This window comes from Parasteatoda tepidariorum, chromosome 5 (genome assembly GCF_982258835.1).
Source record: "Parasteatoda tepidariorum strain Cologne lab strain chromosome 5, Ptep-v5.0, whole genome shotgun sequence".
In the NCBI taxonomy this organism is placed as follows: domain Eukaryota; kingdom Metazoa; phylum Arthropoda; class Arachnida; order Araneae; family Theridiidae; genus Parasteatoda; species Parasteatoda tepidariorum.
In genome coordinates this window covers 34,631,055-34,652,558 of record NC_141759.1, presented here as the reverse complement: position 1 = coordinate 34,652,558, position 21,504 = coordinate 34,631,055, and the positions used below count along the sequence as shown (strand labels likewise).

Genomic DNA, 21,504 nt, shown 5'->3' with positions numbered 1-21,504 from the left:
TAATACTCAATTGTTCAATGAATTTTACGATTATTATTATAAAACTGCGTATAATGAACATTCCAATTAAAATAATTAGTACAAAATAGCTGCTAAAAATTCTCTTAAATATTTATAAATATTATACATTTATAAATTTCAGCTTTTCGCATTATTGCTAAATAATCTCTACGTCGAAAAATATTTAAAGAATTTCAGAATAACAGAAAATTAAATAAAATTTAAAAAAAATTGTAAATGGTTATCGAGCAAAACCATTAAGTTTAATTAATGAATATAGAATCGGAAACAGTCTCTGCTAAACAATGAAAAAAATGTTTTTAATCTTTTAAGTAAACAAACTTTATTATAATAATCATTTCATTATTAAGGATTAAATATTATTGTGATATTATTAATTCGAATTAGTGGATGAGTAGGAAAAGAATTTCACTACTCGAAATACATTTAATGAAAGTTATGAAACTATAGAATATGTAATAATGTGTAATTTTTCTATCTTAGTTCCATTACGACCTTTTAAAAAACTATAATAAACACAATTTAGTCAACAGATACAAACGATTATGTCGGCGCTATAACAAAAACATACGCTTTATATTTTATTTGATGCAGAAGAATCAAATGAAGACCCGCACCCATATCTAACTTGTTGAATGTTATGCGATACCGAAAACAAAACAAAATCAAAAGCACACAGCTGTTTGGCGATTTGCGAGAACGCTCCTTTAACGCCAATAGAAATTTTCGCCAACCCTTTGCAATCTACGGTATGTTTTGTCAATTCGCTCTCTGTAAATGCCATCCGTAAACCTAGTGTTAAAACAAAAGCAATTTTTGCATTTATTTTAAGCAACCCCACTGCCTGATGATTACCATGATCAATCTCAAACGGTGCATGATGAGGGCCGCCTCGCTGCCCAGCTTCAACAACATACTACATACCTGCCAACTTTTACTCTTTCCGAGAATGTATTTTCAGAGTGGTTGCAAAACAATAAACGAAAAACAATCTGACTCAAAAAGATATTTATATTTTGATCCTGGCGAAATTCGCTTGCGCATGGATTATTATGTGTTTTTTGTATTTATTGTAATTATTTATATGTAGTGGTGATCAAACTCATTTGTAATTATCATTATAATTCAAAAAGTTAATTGGAATAACATGAGTATTGCTACCACTTTAAATATGAAAATAAAATCCTCCGGAAAATCCGGAAGAGTTGGCTGGTATGATACTAGAACTAGCATTTATTTTCAATAGTAAATTGAAAGAAACATGCCAGTAATAGTAGCTATTTATTATTTACCACTTTTTACAATTTTAGTTGCATTTAGCATCCCTTCATATTTTCACCCTCTCATCAAGTTTAAGATAGAATTGTTTTACCTACTACGACGAATAAGTAATTCAAACTTAAGTACTACATAAACAACACTAGTTTGTAAATTTTTCAGTATTGGTAAATTAATAATAATTAACAATTATACTATTTCATAATTCTTAAAATCTTTTTAATAGGTCGTCTGGAATGTTCGTGCCGATTTTCGATAGGCGGAGCTCCCAAAGGTTCGCAAAAAATATTCAATTGACTGCCAGCTTCTTATCAAAGCTGTTTGAAGTTTTTTTAATGACGCAACTACTTGAATTTAGATAATATTTATCTAGCATATATTAGACTTCAATCTATGGAATAAATTTCCAAATCTTTGGGCTCATTAAGAAAATTTAATGAATCATTATTAAGAAACAAGAATTAGATTTTTAGTTAAAAATTTGCAACCACTTGAAAATTGTTTAAGCTTCGCCTACAGTATATCGGCACGAATTTTTTATCGACCGTACAGTTTTATAGATAAAGATTCAAACAGAAAAAGTTTATTTCACAAATGTTTAATACACAACATAAAGAAAGTTAACATTGCTACACAAAATATTTAAATGTAGAAACATGAGAATGATATTTATGAAATTACGTTACTCATGCATTGCAATACAAAATGTTTAGACAAGAATATGAATATTTCACATAAATGATAATAAAACCTAAAATGATGAAAACTATGTTTTTGTAATTATTTTATATAGCGTTCTAGCAATTTCTCTTTAATGGGAAACAAATCCTCTGACCATAACTTCAGATTTAAATTTATTTACTTAGGTTTATTAAATTTTTCTGGTAGGTATACAAACATAATGCAGTATAATTTTTCTGCATGAAAAAGTGTTTCTCTCTAAATTTCATATAATGTATGGGGTAGGGGCCTTCTGCGCAGCCCAGGTGCCCAAATTTGTTAAATAAAGTAAGTAAGGCTCTATTATTATCCCTGATTCATTATTATTACCACAGATGCACTTTTTTGCAGGATAATGTTAAAAAAATTTCATTAGGGTTCAAAAAACTTAAAACAGATCAAAATTCCAAAATTATTTGCACAGATTTTTTTCGGTTAAAATAATTCTTAAATTTCTGGGTCATTTATTTTATAATACTGACCTCGACTAAGTTGAAATATAAGTACAGTACCTTCACTTGGTATCGTAAAAGTAGTCTGCTCTGCTTACTTAACAGCTTACCTTACCAATTATTCTGAATGGAAAAAAAATTAGGTTTTAAAATTATACGTACCACGTGCAAGTAGCCCAGACTGAACCAGTTATTTCAAAAACATTAAATATCACTAGAAATTTAAAACTATGGGGTTTAGAAAGTTATATTCTTTCTTAGCTTGCTCCGGACAGCGAATTAATATTTTCGAGTGGTAGTTCTTTAATGTAGGATTCATGGTTTAGTAGGTATTTAGTATTTAGTCCTGATTCGTAGGATTTTAGGTCCAAAATACTACTTTTAAATAATTCAAAACTTAACAAGTTGAATGCCACGCTAATTTTACATGGCTTGCCCGTCTTGCCAAACTGTAATTAACTACAAACTAAAATGGCAAATATTAGCAAATTTTGCTAGTTTTAAAAGGTTTAGCATAACATATATGATTGATTGATTGATATGAGTGGAATCTCGGTGTTAAGCGCGAAGCGCTTCTAACCGATTCATCTATACTGTTTTGGCATTTAGTCTAGAGGTCATATACAGTTCAAAGTTCTAAGTTAGGATCAGATAATAAGTCCATGATGAGGTGAGGCATGAGTTGATTCAGTAGTACATCAGTTGTATGGGGCATTCCCCTGGATTAAAGTTGTGAGAAGATACAGCACGTTTTGGTCCTTCAGCAAGTCTTTAAGTTCACATAACATATACTTACTTACTTTATTTAAAAACAACTGGACACTAGGGCCGCGCAGCGGCCCCTATCCCATTCATCATGAAATTACAACAATGAGTTAAAAACATCTTGAATATAAGCAGCCGTTGTGGTAGCTTTACAATAATATTACCATGATTAGAAAACACATAACATATATGTTTTTTTTTATTGAAATTACATACATTTGCTGACTTGTGTGCTCAATATAGGCTTATTGTCAAGTAGAAAATACAGATAGAACAATTCAGAGAAAGACATCACAAAGAATACATCCAGGGTTACGGCGGGATTCGAACCCGCTACCTCCACGCTTAACAGAGCGTTTGGACCGGCGATACCGCTCGGCCAGGGAGGCCCCAACATATATGGAAAAGTGGTGAATGATAAAAAACTACGAATTGCTTAAAAGTAGTGGTGGATAAAAATCTACTAAATTGAATTTATTAAACCAAGAATCACAATAATTAAGTAAATTTTCTGCAATTCCACAAAAGAGGGCAAATTTTATAGTTCTATATTATGTTATACGCTGACAGCCAGCTGTTTTTCGCGGCCTATGTGAAAGGTCAGTGTCAGCAAGCGGTGGCAGACGCAGCCTAAATGTAATTTCAGTGTCAGCCACCGGTGGTTGACGCGGCCTAAATGGAAAGTCCAGTGTCAGCCACCGATGGCTGACGCGGTGCTCAACGTGTTAAACGATACGCTGCTTCTTTACAGTTAAGTCGGGTTGAGCCTTTGAAAAAGTTGTCAAACTTAACATAATATCTGCAAATTTTAGTTTGTTGTTCTTTACCTATTTTTTAAAAATATTTTGTCGAATCTGGAGCAGTTGGCATTGGAGCAGTCCGTTCTTTTGTTGAAACTATCCTGGCCGAGAGATCTTGCCTATGCGACTAAAGTTCTGTAGGGTGGAGGTAGCGAAATACTCGAAATTGTTTTTAAATGTTTTTTTCTTATTTGGTCCGATTTTTGAAAATAATGAAATTAATTATGAAAGCTCAAACATTGGTTTAAAATTAATTGCAGGCTTTTTAAAACAAAGTTAATTTGTACACTTGATGATATAAAAACGTCTCTTGCTTCAAAAAATATGAACATGGTAATTAAAATCAACGTGATTCAAGATCTCACTGAAACAAAACAAAAAACAAGTGCCTTTTTTCTCAAGACTTGCTATACGTGAATAAGTATATTAAGAGAGATTTTAAACAAAAAACGTAAAGATGCCAATGAAAAATGGAAAATAAAAGTGAAAAATAAAACTTGACAAAATTCGGTAGCCGAGAGATAAGTGGAGGGGAAGGAAAAAATAAATAAAGGTGAAAAAGATGATACATAATAATAAATAAAGGTGATTAGAATTGACTTGAAGGGGAAAAATGGCATAATGTTTATTATAAATAGAGTTTGAAATTTTTTTAAGTAATCAAAAAAAAAAAAAAAAAAAAAAAAAAAAAAAAAAAAAAAAGATGGCGTATATACTTTGTAAATTTAGAGATAAAAAGAAAATTTCCAGCAAAAATCAGAAGATTCAATTGCTTTTGATAACAGAAAATAAGAGTTAAATGCTTTTTACTCCTGTTTTTATTTGTTGCGTTTCTGTCATTATCCTCTTGTATCACATTTATTCTCGTTTAAAAAATATTGTAGCCGAATCCTTCGTTGTGCCACTAAGCAATGCTATGAAAGGGAGATCTTTCTCCAAGAGTTTTCATCATTACTTGTATCCTTCAGAAGGTGTGGTGATTTTTCATCTTCATTCGATATTACTGAACTCCTCCTTTTACTGAAACATATAAAATGAAATTTAATAGAATATAGTTTTAATATAGTTCGCAATTCTATGGAATTTTGAAATCCACATATTACTTTTTTTGCGGCAAATATTTCATTTAATATTTTTTATCCTGCCATATAGGAGGCCGAATTACAGTAAAAAAAGTTAACACAGAGAAAATTACTAAAAATTTAGTAATTTAAATGTCCAGTTTAAAAGCTAAAGAAAATCGTGAAGAGATAAAAAAAAAAGTACGGTTTTCTCCATTCAAATTTTGAAATAAAATTATTTATTACTAAAACATTTCAGTAATTCGTAAAACAAAGTTTATCGATATTTACTGGAAAAACTAGGAAACAATGTTATCTGCTGTATATTAGACAGTTCCAACTGAAATATTTTCACGAAAGTCTTTCGTTTTCGTGCTCACGTTGTTGCTGCAAATAGTGGCTATTTCGAAAACATTGTTTTGTCGTATATATCAGTTAATCACCCCATCCATTGACGAACTTAGAAACCAATTTTGAAACTTTATAAGATTGAAAACCTAGTTTAAACAGAATGCAATAAATCGCATATTTCTAGCTCTTTTGGGTTTTGTTGATTTTTCAAATCTTCAGGTTTTTGAGACATCTAGCAATTTAACATGATATTATTTTAACTTATTTTTTTAGGTTATACAAAAATATCAACATATTAAAGTCTATTCATCAACAATTTCAGCATTAATAACTATTTATCCCCTAAAGTGGTCAGTGATGATAGCATGAAATTTTTTTCCTCTCTATGAAATTATCTTCTTGTTATTCTTTTTGCTTTTCTTCTTGCAGATTCAAATATTGCCCGGCAATATTTGAATCTGAAGTTGCTTTCTTCAACCACATCTTATCGAATTAAAGCGTGAATTCTAAATTTATTGTTACTGATTCGTTAACACCATTTATGAATTTTATAATTGAGCTTAAAAAGATTTCCTGAAAATTAAAATGCTGTCCTTTTTAGGTCGCAACGTAAACCAAACTACGGTAAAGCAATTGAATTAAGGATTAGATGACATTATGCCAATGTTATTGTGTATGCTGTTGTTGCCAGCGTATTCGCATAAAATGATAAACAAGAAAAGACAAAATGAAGCAAGATATCGCGATACAGGCCTAATTATGGTATCGGATTTAAAAAAATATTTTTGCTCATGAATGTCAATTCAATTTTATTTTACCACCAGTAGGAAATATCCTTGAAACGAATAAAATTGGTTCGTATGGAATAAAACAGATTTCTATAAAATAAAGTACTAGTCTTAATTATATATCTTGTATAGACTTTTGTATATAGTTATCTTAATGTTACTTACATTTTATATCAACATTACTCTAATCACACTCGCTTTTTGTGCTTACAGTGTATTTGACTACTAGCCTGGCTATACTTTTCCTTTTGTTTTTTCTTCTCCTTGACTATGGGGTTTTCCCCAACCTAAACCAGTTTATGACTTTAATAATGACTCTCTATTCATATTTCATACTAGTGCAGACGAATCGGTCATTGGCGCTTCGAGCCAAACGGCGAGTTAAAAAGATATCCAGCATCCAGTAAAACAGATTTCAAAAATTTGCCAGAAGTTTTTTTTTTTTAAAAAAAAAAAAAAAAAAAAAAAAAAACGTTTAAACACCAATGTTCCATTTTTGGAGGAAGTTTCCTTTTAAAAATGTTAAAGAATTGTGACTCAAATCTTTCGTAATTAGCATTTAAAATAAAAACTTTTTAAGAAAAAATTTTCTAAAGATAAAAACAACCATTTCACTTTATCTTAAGGAATGAAGACGTTTTATTTTACCATACAAATAATTGCCAGTGTTAACTCGTTCAAGTAGAGAGCACCCTTCAAAATGGGGCAAAGTTTATTTACTGAAAACTTTAAAAGGAACATCGAAATCTTGAATTAAAATTTATTTGAGTCGGCGAAGTATTATTAAATGTTTATTTTAAAGCGTTCATATGCTGTGATGAAGGCGGATAAATTAATGCATATCGATATTTAAACAGACATCGACTTACCTACTACAGGATAAAAATTGTTGTCCTTTACCAAAAGCTTCAGCATCGTTAATCGTTTGAGGTAAAACTTCGTTTAGAGTCTCCGGGAGGAACGTTGCACTAACAGCAGCAAGTACACACACAAGTCCGATGATGAGGAATGGTATATACTTTTCTATAAACGCCTATGAATAAGAAGAATATTGAATAAGAAATTAAATAACTTTTCAAATGGCTTGTAAGCACTTTTTTTATGGATCAAATGACACGAAAAACTATATTTAGACTTCAAAAATTAAAAAAAATGAAAATTCCAATTATATCACAAATTTTACACGTTTCCAATGTCAAAATATTTGAATTATTATGAAATTAATTAAAAAAATAATTATTTCCGATAATTTGCTTGCTTTATTACATAATTCTCATTGACTCATAAATGCGTGAGAAATATTTGCATTAACTCATCAAAAGCAAATGAAGCAAAATATGACGCATAAAATGATATAAATCTGAAATCTAAGGCAGTGTCTTTTCAAAGCTAAACAGAAGGTGGATTAAGCGAATATATGATGCTACTTTTTCATAAAGGCGTGTTTTATACCATTGTAATATTTGTAGCTGGGCATTAATGGGTTAACCCTCTGTACTCGATGTTCCATGAAAAATTACGCCTCTGAAAATTTAAAAATTTTAGATCTTAATGTACAGTAACCGCATTATTATGTGATTGTTGATTATTGTACAAAAAATAATGTTTCATGCATTTGAAATTAGCATTGAATATATTGCCGGACGTTTTTAGGCAAAGTATTAAGTGTGAAAATTATGACATATTCTTACTAAGTATTAAACATATTACTTAGACGTTCCATAGAATGACAAATGCTATTTAGGCAAAGTTTGAAAAAAAAAACTCCTGATAAAGCTTTTGTATATATTGCCGGCAAAGTATGAAACGCAAGTGTGTGTTACCCACGAGCAAACCGCCAAGTTCAACTGACAAATTCTAAACCTGAAAAATGTCTTAAAAGCCATGGGCCTTGCCACTTGATATTTGAAACGAATGTATTTCATACTTTGCCGGGTTCTCATTTGGCAATTAATAGAATGCCTGGGAAGTGTGTGAAATATGCACCGTTTCATACATCGCCGGCTAGTTTAAGGCATTGTATACAATGCCTAGCCATTCTAAGAATGCCGGATTCTAAACTTTGGTGGTAACATATATAAACCGATATAGCGATGAAAATGGTGTTAAAATTAGAACCTTCCAAACATCAGAGTGAAAAAGAAAAAAGACCTAGAACAAGATGGTTAAGTAGAGTAAAGAAGTGGTTCACGCCGGGAAAAGTTGAAATACTGGTACGGGAAAAGAGAAAATACTGCTAGAAGAACTATTTCAATATTAGATAATATTCGGGAGGAGTTAATCTATTCTCAGCAATGGCAATTCACTGTAAGGAAATTTATCACGGCGAAGAAGCAATTCAATATAAAAATTGGATCCGTTAAAAATAATTGGTAGTTATGGAATTTTTATTATTCCCGGAAAAAAACTAAAAAATGAAATTTATTGATACCAGATTTTACACCGGTGCGCTGCCAAGATGAGACAATCTAGCGCAGTGTTTCTTAACCTTTTTGATATAACGGAATCCTTTTAAAATTTTTTAAGAAGTCACGGACCACCCCCCTGTGAAAAAATTAATTGTAAAAAACATCAATTATTAGAAAACATTTAATTTTATTATTTTAATAGTATACAAAATTTTTAAAATTAAAATTTTTAATGTGAAGGTTGCTGCTGCTTTTCCTTAATTAATAAGTTGAATTGAGGGATGGTTTTCGACAAAGCAACGTGCATATAATGTTCAACATTCAATCGATTTTTATTGTCACAAGTGAGGAAAATCCCTCTTTGCAAAGATACACTGTAGCAAACGGAATTATAGCTGCCATAGCTCGCTGTACAAGCAATGGGTAGGCTTCCAAACGTTTTAAAAATTAGGAGTGGTCAGCGGACCCCCAAAATATAACTCATGGAATGGACCCCTTAGAGGTTCATGAACCACAGGTTAAGAAACCCTGATCTAGCGTGACCCACCGGCAGGTCACCCCGGCGTGAACGTGTTAAATGACTTGGGAATTAATAGATGGAGAAATATAGCATCAAATAGATCTAGGTGGCACAAACTGACTGACATGGCTTTGGTCGGTAACCAACTGTAGTGTTTAAGAAGAAGATATATAACCCGAACTTGTAAAATTTGTTTTTTCATAAAAAAAATTTCGAAGTAGTAATCAAAAGCAAATTGAAGCATTAATTAAATAAAATTTTATTCTTTTATTTTGCCACAGTTTAACATATACACAATCATAATGCTAAGATGCAATTCTATAGATGTTTAAATTATAAATTTGTAGTTGTAGATGAAATAATTTTTAAGTAAATTTATAAATCACAGAATTAGATAAAAAAAAAAAGCAACAGTTTTACCATTACTTTGAACCTAAAAATAAAATATTTCGGAAAATCCCTAAGAATATTGGCAGCTATGGTAAACTTTCAGACCTGAATATAAAATTATCATATCAAATCTGTTGTACTTACTAAGAAGACTATGTAAGGCACTATGATATTTGCCACCGCTGCAAACGTACCACTCATGCCCATTCCGATGGCTCTTATTGTTGTGGGATACAATTCTGAACTTTGTTGGTAAACAGCCATGAATGACGCGGAAGCTCCGAATTTACCTATTAGAGAACAGACCACGGCAAGTACTGGGGCTCCTGACAAAAAACGTACCATAAAATACACATTTACAATTTTTTTCTACAAAATACACACATTATAATACTATACAATCCCTGGCTAAATTTTTAGACGCGGCGTAGTTTTCTAATAATTACATGTTTCGCACGAGTTAATATGCAATACTTTTGTAATATAAAACATACATGTAATGGGTTTTTATTTAGGAGATTTTTTATATGCTTCCTATTTGTATTTATTTTCAACGTATTGAATTGCAATGTTATGGCCTGTTGAGACGATCCAAGTTCTAGGACGAAGATTGATTGATATTGATGGAAACTTGTTCTGCTTTGAGCTTGGATCGTGCAAACGATCATCCAAGTACTTGGTCCAAGTTCTTGGACGATAGTAGAGCATGTTCTACCTTTCCATCAAAGTTTTTCCTCCTTTATCCAATCAGAATCTTACGCATTGTGACATCAACGAGCTGGCATCAGATCATGTCATTTTGTTGTCTGTTTTCATACATTTTAGTCCAAATAAATTGATCTTTTAAGGTTTATTTGTGTTATTATAATTTTATTTCAACTTATTTAGTAATTTTAAACTTATGTAAGTATTATTTTATAATGTTGAATATGAACAATGCGCGTGCGCAAGTTTTTCTTCCGACCAATCGGTGACATTCAAGAACTTGATCATCCCATTTCTTGGACAGAGAAATTCCTCCAATTTCTCGGATTCTAGAACTTGGACAGTGTAAACAGGCCTTTAACCCAAATTGATGCACTTGTTTACGTTTGTGTAAACGTAAACAAGTGCATTCCGGTTTCAGACTCGTTCTCGTGTGAGTCAGTTGCGGGCGTGTTTTTGTGGCTTTATGAGCTGTGTTTATTAGTTTCGCAGTTTTATACTACGCAGTTATTTGTTTATTTTGTGTGCAGTGTGTCAATTCAATCAATTGGAACATTTTCATCATGAGTAAAAAAGGCGAACTTTTACCATGTAAAAAAGTTGAAGTAAAGTGAGTGCTAAAATATTTTCAAACAGCGAAATATCGCGAAGATTGAAGTTTCTGAAGCTAGCGTACGACGCATAAAGAATAAAATTGAGTCAGGGGACGAATTGAGCCCGAAACGAAAGAAAAGATGCGACAGAATCTTATAGTGCGTCTAATAATTTGGCCAAGGACTGTATACATTATTATGTACGGTAGTATTATAAAATAAACCAATTTATAATATTGCTGTGCAATTGAAAAATATCGAAAATTCTTTACGAAAAAGTCGCTCTTGCGTTGTTTTTTCAATTGCACTGTACAAAAGCTAACTAAAATGAAGATATTGTTTTCGTCAAAAATCTTAAGATAAATACAGAAATCGTAGAATAGTGAAACTCCGCATAAATTGTAATGAAGAAAATAGTTCAATTTAAAAAAAATTTTCTTTTTACGATGTATGTTTTTACTTTTAGAATTTTAATTAAAAAATTACTGCCTCACCTTTAATAATAATAAAATTCCAATAATGACAGACTAAAACCCTTTTGTATTCAATTTGCATGAAATAGAAAACAAGTTTAAATATTTCTTACATAAAAATAAAGTACGAAGCAAGAATTTAATTAATTATTTTTTCAGTAAAATGCACTACCTTACACGCGTGCCAAAATGAAAATTTTATTTGGAATCAAAAATCTTAAGGTAAATTAAGAAATGGTAAAATAGTGAGGCACTGAAGCATTGCAACAAGAAAATGGTTAAGATTTTTATAAAAAAAAAAACATTTTCACGATTTCTGTTTTTACAGTACGATTTTTAGTTACAAATTTACAGTCTTTCTAATATCCTAATAATTAAAATTCAGTTCATGCAACAAGTGTTACCTACTGTCATCACAACATAAAAACCTTTTTTTTTGCAGTGTGTGGAAAAAATCAATATTAGAAAAGTACAAATAGTTTACCAAAATATCCATAAATTATCCATTATATAAAAATTAGTTGGTAAATTTAAATAGTCAATATAACTCCTTTATGTGTCTTAAAAAGACTTATTGGAATATATAATTCATTGGATCATTTTCATGCAATTTCCAATTATGGAAAATATTTAAATTTTTGTAAATTTTTTTTTGTGGCATGGCAACCCGCTTTTCATTATTGGGAACCAAAACTTTAAAAACTAAGTAAAATCATCAATATTAAGATGCAATAATCTATATCTATTGTTTAAATGCAACTATTTTTATTAGTAACTAAACTGAAAAATAATCCATAAAATCCTAAAAATCCTGAATAGAATAAATCCTAAATCCTTCAGAATCCTAAAAAAGAATCTTTTTAGTGTTTTCTGGAGTCAGATTTAAGTGTTAAGGTAGAAACTGAAAAAGTTTTTTTCGCCTGATCAAAACCAGTTCTTATTATGAATCATTATGAAGTCTTCATTACGGATAGCCTAAATATCTTTGAGTAGCTCCCAAAATTAACACTTCTTTTTTAATTCAAAAAACGAATAACGGTAAGCCAATCAAGTTTAAGCATTTATCCTATTGGCGATGTTTAAAATAAAATATGAAACGAAATATGGATAAGAAACTGCAGTAAAAATGTCTTTAAACCCAAGCAAGGTTAAAAGTTTGAACGATTTTCAGGGCAGCCAACAATGCTTTTTGAAAATATTTTAAGAAGTAGTAAAAAATTAAAACTAAAGCTTCCAGAATTTTCGGTAACTTTGAAAGATATACCACCATTTTAAAAACTTCACTACGCGAAAGCTGTAACAAAATGGTATTTCATATAAAATTTTGAATTATTTACCCATGCAGTGGTTTGGATTATAAATTTAAGTCAAATTTACAGTGCAAAGAAAAAATGCATTAAAACATAAATTTAGCTACCATTAAATTTTTTTTCCCTATAAGCATAGAAATTTGACATCCATTGAAAATAAATATTAATTGACTTACCAGGTACTAAAGCAACTAAAAGACATGCACTTCCTGTGAGAGCTAAAGCCGACACTGAGCACCACCTTCTTCCCCATTTTTCCATAAAATACCAGCTGCAAATAAGTCCTGGTATCTCGACAAGAGCCAAGAAAAAAAAGTTGAAAAATGGATCACCTCCAAGATTTGATACATTTATTTGGAGACCATAGTATGCAAATATGTCTGCAACCCTACAGAAAAATAAGCAATCTTTTCTTTTAATTAGTTAATACATAAAAATAGTTGTTAGAGTGCTGTTGTTTTCTTCAAGTAGTCATAGTTGACACTATTTTTAAAATCTTTGTAGCCCTTATTAGATAATTTTATTTTGCTTTTGGAGCAAACCGTGCAATATTATATTTGCTGCACAGCAGTATCACTGCTTTTTGGCCTTATATTTCTACTCTTGGCAGTTATGCTTATGATAGAAGTCGGGTAGTGTGGTGTTGCTGTTGAGGCTTAAATTGTTTGAGTAAAAATTATCAAAATTTCATGATTTTGCAATTTTTTCCTTTTCTGATTAGCAAAACATCATCTAAGGAGACGTTTGCCAAATTTTTAATTAATTATAATTGTTAATATCATAATTAATAAGTTAATTAAAATCGTTTAAAGATTAAAAAAATGTCTCAGAAAGTGTGTGCTTATGTATTAAACATCTTCTTACCAACAAAATGAAATTATTAAGAACTTCTTCCTTAAATTCGGAAAGCGAAACAGATCTAAAAAAGTATTATTTGCAGACTCCAACTTCTCCTTCTTAACTTTTTCACCAAGTTTCTGAAAAAAAAAAATTAAATGTCAAATGCATGTAGCGATACACGTTTGAATAGTTAAGAAGATAATACGAGTATGTGACATTATCAGAGGTGCTTATTAATCAGGGATAATAAAGTAATTGTATCAGTATGGCTATATAACAGATTTTTTTTTTACTTTTACTTTAATTTTAATGTAACTAATCCAAATCAGTTTTGAGCATTTTTCCATGATATTTTATTTCATGTTAGGTAATGGGAAATAAAATAAGGCAAGGACTTATTAGTCCAGCTTTCTGACGAATCTATAATAAAATAGTTTAGATACCACTTATTTGTTTTACCCAGATTTTCACCACTTTAAAAAAAGTCGCTTACCTGTTTCATCCACTAAGCTCTTCATTTAACCTTTTGGCGCAGATGGGACAGCTTTTATGTATTTTTTTCTGACGCTTTAATTACACGCAAAAATATATTTTGATATTTTTTAATTTAAAAAAAAAACAGTCTAATAGTTACGAAAAAGAATCTGTTAGATTATCGAAATTATATTTGTACTAAAATATTAAATTTAAAAAAAAGTAGTTTGAAAAAAAATAAATTTTTTTTTCATTCATGTTCAACAATTTATTAATAACTAGTGGGCTGTGCCCCCTGCTCGCTAACGCTCGCCAACCCCCGAAAATTGCTACGCAATCTTATATGGTTTGCTTCGCAAACCAAGCTCGCTTCGCTCGCTACTAACTTAGGTACATTGCAAATGCACAAAATTCTAAGAATTCAAAACAATCATTCAAATCCATATAACAACTTTTTTTTTAAAAAAAAATTACATCTTTTTAGTAAATACTAAGTCATTAAAATAAATTAGAATTCAAATAAATGACACGTAATTCGTTAAACCTATTAGAAATGTGCTATAGTATAAAATCTTAAGATAAAATTTCTAAAACTGATATCTCTTTAAAAAGGTTAAAATTTTGGCTATAATTAAGTCTATTAAAAATTTAAATAAGAGAAATTGCAATGAAAAAACCCTGCATAAACAAAACATTGAATTTCGGAAGAAATCTCGTTTGGTGAGAATGCTCTCTCTTGTCAAAAAATACAAAATAAACTGACCTCAAATAAAACTCCAAGGACTTCGAATCAAATAATTAAGGAAACTACTATCACGTTTAATATAAAAGGAAGATTTATTAACTAAACAACAAAATTACAGCATCGCAGTTCCAAAAAACAAATCTCACACTCACTCAAAAAAACAATTTACCTTCTAATTAGTCACCATAGCAACCACAAAACTCTTCTCGTTACCATCTATAAACTCATATATAATAAATAAATTATTTAACAAAAAATACGATGCGCATAAGCACATAATATTTTACACTCTGGTTATTTCCGTTTCCGTTTTTAGAAGTGCTATATGTTGAGCCACCCAATCTAGATTTGGCATGTGACATTTTTAGCGGCAATTATTGGTTGATTTTCTAGCGTTGCCATTAGGAGAGTTGTAATGAGGCTTTTTTTTATCGCCGTGTAAGAGAAATATATATATAGATTGATTTTGTAAATTAAAGTATTTTCAATGATGAATAATTGTTTATCTTAGATCTAAATAACTGCAACTAAATAAAGATCTATCTATTTTCGAAAAAAATTATTGTTTGGAAGTGAGCCAAGTTTAGAAGATTTTGCCTTTAAAGCAGAAAAAAGACACCAGTGTTTTATGCTGTGTTTCATAATTATAAATTATTAAATGCTAAATATAATACTTTTCTTTTATTTTGACCTAAATTAAAACAAAATAATGAAAAAAAAAAGTACGAAAAATAATTTTGCCTTAAAGGATAAACAAGAATAATATTTTAACACGTAAAAAAATTATTTATGATTTTGTAATGAAAATAAATGGTAATTTTATTTTGATTAAAAAATGAATTTCACTCAATAAACATAATATTTAGTACCTATCTCAAAAATATGATACGTCCTTAAAGGTTGATCTTCTTCAAGTAAATTTATCCTGTAAAATTTCAAGATGGATAGGAAAAGGGCGCCCAGATAAATTTCGATGATGAGGAAATTTACCCCGTCTTCTTAATTCTTTTTTTTTAAATATTCTTTATATTCTTTTCTTCGTTTTCTGAAACGCCTCCAAGATAAATCTATACTGATAGTGAGTAGTGCACTAACTCAAGTTCGAAGACGTGGCTTACTGCAAAGTAAACAACCCATCAGATTTTATCGCGTCCAGTTCGTTGAAATCTCAGCAGACCTGGTGCATGTGCAAATGAGCGGACGGTTCTTAAATATGAAAATTTACATTACTCCTCTTATTTTCGTTGCTAGTTTGGTATATTTAAATATCCCTCCCCACTTTTTCAACTACACGATGGTAAACCTTTTTTGGATCACACAAAATTTTAACATATCAAAAAATTTATCATTGAACACGCATTATACTTGTGTTTTGATACGCTAATTTAATTTTTCAATTACATACTTGTATTTTCATTCTCAATTCTACGGGTTCAATAGTCTTTCCATTCGTTTCAGCAATTCTGCTAATTGCTCTCGTTGCTTCTTTGTACCTCTCTTGGGATATAAGCCAACGGGGTGATTCCGGTAAAAATCTGCAAAAATATAATTGTTCAGTTTTATTCAATCAGGTGTCCCAGAAAATCCTGCCCGAGAAATTACACACCTCCTTTTACATTGTTGCAAAAGGTACTTTTATAAAAGAAAAAGGCATAGGGTATTTATCCCTTCACTCAATGTTCTAGCATAAAGTGGCCCAGCAAACATGGAACAAAAGAGCATTTACATACATATTCCAATTGCAACGAAAGTATTACACTGTTACAAACGGTACACATTTGAGAGTAAAATGCCCTATCACTGAATTTTTTTAAAATTTTTATGAAAGTTCATGTTGTATCATTGCATAACTTTTTTGTACTTTTCAGACAGAATTTTCCGGTCTACCTAATAAATTGATATCGGACTTATAATGCAAGGCTCCCCACGACTTTATATGGAAAATTCGACTCGATATGGAAAATTCGTTAAATAGAAAATCACCGTTTGAAATACTTAAACAACACAAAACAGGTTTTAAATTCATAAACACTAGACATAATTAAAATAGCTCTTGATCAACCTTTATCTTGTAAACTAGTATTTTCTATTTATTTTATAAATCTTAACCCTAAAGGAAATCTGCAGGGTAAGCAAGAATGGAGAAAAACATTATCCAGTGTTACACTGTCATGCCACATACATTTTCAACTAAAAAAAGCTAAATTTATGTATAAAATTATAGTTGTGTTTATTATAAAAGTAATTTTAAACATAGATTGCCACATGCGGTATACGTTTAATTGCTACTGGTAAAATCAGTTAATTTTGTCTGCGTTTTTTTTTGTTTGTTTTTGAAATGCAAACAAAAGGGGAAAGGGAATTTACTGCTTTCTCTAAAAATTAAATGGCTTCGAAAATTTATTCAAGGACATTTCCCCCACAAAATGCATCAACATGTTTGCAAGGCTCTGAAATATTTTGGGAAATAGGGAAACTGGATCTCAAAGAAAAGTTCGTTAAATAGAAAATTCATTTCGCTATTTGGAAGTTATTTTACGAAGAAATTTCCAAATGTTCTTGGTTCCTCCAAAAAAATCGCAAAATAGAGAAATTTGCAAAATGAAAGTTCGTTAAATAGAAGTCCAACTGTATTTCTATACGTTATTTTTTATAAAAAATCTGTGTCTATGTAAACTATCTAGTCCCATCAGTTCCTTCAGGGTTAAAGTATTAAGTCAAATGAGGATATTCTTACTAGCATTGACACAAATTTAATTCCACTATTAAATATTTCTTAAACTCATGGGGGGGTGGGGGTTCTTTATTGTCAAATATTTGAACTACAGCACTCACTTCCAGTACAGAAACATCAAGATTGATACCGAGGATGTTGCCAGTCCAAATGTCACCCAGTGTCTGGTGAAGTAAGCGATTGGTGCCAGAAAACAAAGACCAATAGTCCAGGAGGCATTTGCTATTCCATTCATCTTTGTCCGTTGTGAGAGTCCTACGATCTCAAGCACTGAAACAAGCATCAATATTTAAAACCCGTTCGCCTAAAATGATGGCAAGTTTAAAATTAACATTATATAATCATTTGGCATCTTTTTAAAAAACAGAAATTAAAGGATGTTTTTTTACAAGGAAATTAAAAAAGCCATAGTTTAAGTACTTTCAACTGGAAGCAAAGGCAAAGTTATAATTTTAAACTATACATACCATCTCGCCATTATATATATATATATATATATATATATATATATATATATATATATATATATATATATATATATATATATATATATATATATATATATATATATATATATATATATATATATATATATATATGCATGTTACGGTGAAACCCCGAAATCTGGAGAATGTCGACATTCACCGGTGAATGTCAACACTCACGTAGTCGCTTGGTGTATGTCCGAAATATTTGCTAAATACCCTTTTTTTTTGACTCTCACCGGTGAATGTCAACAATCACACAGTCGCTTTGGTGAATGTCCGAAATATTTGTTATTTACAATTTTATATTAATTTATTCGTTAATATTATTATATTTATTTGATATATTTATATTTATTCTATATTTTAATACTTACTGACGATATATAGGAAGAAACATCAGTGTTTGGAGTATCGGGCAAATATATACCGGGCAATGGCTCTTGACAGCAAAAAAAAACATCAGTGTAGGGTATACCGGGCAAATGTATATCGGGCAGTGGCACTTAACCTTAAAAAAACATCAGTGTAGGGTATACCGGGCAAATGTATACCGGGCAGTGGCACTTAACCTTAGAAAAAAATCAGTGTAGGGTATACCGAGCAGTGGCACTTAACCTTAAAAAACATCAGTGTAGGGTTAAAATATCGAATAAATGTAATTACACCCACGAATAAATTCGTATCAAATCGAATGTAATAAATATTTCGGACATTCACTAAAGCATATCTGTGATTGTCGACATACACCGGTGAGGGTCCGAATGTACAAGAATGTAATGAAATATTCGATCTTTCACCGACGTATTTGGTGTTTGTCGACATTCACCGGTGAAAGCTAACAACCCCCGATTTCGATCTTTCGCCGTGACATATATATATATATATATATATATATATATATATTATATATATATATATATATATATATATATATATATATATATATATATATAATGTCCTTTTCAGAGCTGCCAACTACTAGATTAGCCAACTAATGATTATACCTCTATCCTGTTAAATAAACTTGAAACATTGTGCGGAATTAAATCCATAAGATAGCACTGGGCCACCGGGAAACAAATTTTTTTTGTTGCATGCATACAAATACTTGAGTTTACCAAATTCTGGCTTGTGATTTAATATCTGAAATTAGTTTTTTTTCCAACAGCTGCAGTTTTTTTTTAAAATACCAAGTTTAATTCAGTGTTTTTCTTTCTCGTCTGAATATAAAAATTTATATAGAAAGTATAGGTTTCTATGCACACATGTACACCAGCCTGCTCCTTTGAAAATAACGTTTAAGACAAAAAACACACAATATCGCATCGTAAACTAAAATGTATTATCGCCTCCTTCCTACCACATCCAGCGTAGCAGAGAGGTGGGGACACTTAGTGTTCACCCGAGTGAATTTAAAAAAAGACCCTGGATAGGAATTCGTTATTGAATTGCATTAAAACTGTGCAGAGTGAAACCGATTGCAAATTTAAAATCAAAATCGCGAAAATATCTAAGATCCGTTCGAAAATCTCATGCAACAGAAAACAAAAAATAATTTGTTTCCCAGTATAATCATCCTAATTTATTTAAATAACAATCATTATTATCCCAAATATGTGAATTAACTTATGTTTGTTTTACTCCATCATTAAAAACCTGTTTACCATAAAGAAGTAGCAATATTTTCTACGAACAGAAGTTTTCACAGATAAGTAGTTACGGTATTTACTCTACTGGGAAAAAAAAGAAAGAAAAAAAATGCGTGTAGGTCAGGGCCAAGGTCAAAACCTTCTCAATAAAAGAATATTTTGGGATCAAGGTATAACATTTCCGTAAGAGAATTGCAAATTATTATTTATTTGTTGTTGTTTTTTTTAAAAATTAACGAAGCGTATCAAAGCAAACAAGAGCTTTTCTGGTCTAAAAGAGATAAGACAAAGTTAAAGTAATAATAGTAACATCTGCTCCAGATGTAAGTTTAATTATTACTTAGCTTTTTTTATCTTATTTGTGTCTTTACGTCTATAGTAACACTACAAAGTCGTAACATTCTGATTTTTAAAAAAGGCAATTAAGTAATTTCTTTAACATATTCCTTAGAAATAATTTAATTGTCGTTTAAAAGTTTAATATTCGAAATCATTTAATTGCCTGGAATCTTCTTAAGAGTATGCAAGGTGTTAAAATTGCAAAATCACATGCAAGGTTTTAAGATTTTTAATGGGGCGTTCATCTAGGGGGGTTGAAATTTTTGAATTATGTAGTAAAATTGAACCACTTTTAGGTTATGATGCCCAGATGAGTAATCCTAAAAAGTGGGCATTGGAATATATATATATATATATATATATATATATATATATATATATATATATATATATATATATATATATATATATATATATATATATATATATATATATATATATATTTATATATATATAATTTACTTTAAGCTTGAAATCAAAAATTATGTATATTATAGTTAAAAAAAACATTTACATTTTGATTCCCTCCCCCCTCCTAAAAAATTAAATTTGGGTTTAGTCCGGAAAATTCAAATAATTCATAATTTTTAAATATTATACAAAAAGAATAAGTTTTTATTTTATGAAAAACTTGTCCTTTTGGTCTTATTTTCTCCTTTAAAATGTTCTTTATTTCAGAAATTTTGAAGAAACAAAAATATTGTTTGGTGCTTATAAACTTTTCATCATGATACTTCTGGTTAATCACTTGGAGAAAAAAATAGCTGTTGAAAGCAGACTAATCCGTACTTACAAATGATGTAGGGTAATTGAAAGACGGACGGCATGAGGCTTCCATTGATGGTTCTCAGGATGAGGAAAGTCCAAAAGTTGGTCATGAGGACGGAGGAAATAGCCGTGATGGCCGTGACTAGAATGACGATGAAGAAGACAGGCTTTCGACCTATTCTGAAACGAAAACGAAAGTTCACTGAATTTCAAGTTTAATGGATTCTTTGATTTCGTAATACATAAGTGAGCATTGTTGTTTTAAATACAAATGATATATTGTTAAGGAACAAGCATATTCTGAAATATATAAATGACTTTAAAGTTCGTATATTTGTTCTATTAATCGTGGGATAGTGACCCAAAGAGGTTGATAGATTTATTTGAAATTCAAAACTGATGTTTCTTTCATACATTTTTCAAAATTTATTTGAATAGTTTTTTTTAATAAACGCAAATAGGCCGGGGTAGCCTGGTTGGCAGGGGGCAGTACTCACGTTTGTGAGAAAGGGAGTTCAAATCCAGCCGGCTGAAGTCTCCCCTTGTAGTAAATTGTGACTGGTGCACGTTAAATCTGTCGGGTCACAAAATCCTTCATGTTCCCATTACAAATCAATATCTCTGGGGGTACTAAATTGGAAATTGATCGTTCTTTGATTCAGGTCAAAATAACGATCTGTGGACGAATGAATGGGTCTGCTCTATAAACGGGTGTGACGTATGGGTGTGGCAGAAGTTGAATTCTTGACCATAGATGGCGCCACTGGAAAACAAGTTTAATCGCTCTCCCTCTGCCTTAATAGCTGATGACAACAACAATAAACGCAAATTA

The 21,504-nt window shown here is 30.5% G+C and overlaps 1 protein-coding gene across 1 annotated transcript in view; it reads right to left on the bottom strand.

Moving 5' to 3' along the window:
* Window positions 1-4,644: 4,644 nt before the first annotated feature.
* LOC107445037 (carcinine transporter) overlaps window positions 4,645-21,504 on the bottom strand; it is a 31,970-nt gene continuing 15,110 nt past the window's right edge. The window contains exons 3-10 of the mRNA XM_071185596.2: window positions 20,698-20,852; window positions 17,530-17,698; window positions 16,100-16,229; window positions 13,500-13,612; window positions 12,812-13,023; window positions 9,699-9,880; window positions 7,106-7,269; window positions 4,645-5,056 (exon numbers count right to left, since the gene is read on the bottom strand). Coding sequence (XP_071041697.2) covers window positions 4,951-5,056; window positions 7,106-7,269; window positions 9,699-9,880; window positions 12,812-13,023; window positions 13,500-13,612; window positions 16,100-16,229; window positions 17,530-17,698; window positions 20,698-20,852 — 1,231 coding nt within the window. The 3' untranslated portion in view covers window positions 4,645-4,950. The remainder of the gene's footprint in view (window positions 5,057-7,105; window positions 7,270-9,698; window positions 9,881-12,811; window positions 13,024-13,499; window positions 13,613-16,099; window positions 16,230-17,529; window positions 17,699-20,697; window positions 20,853-21,504) is intronic.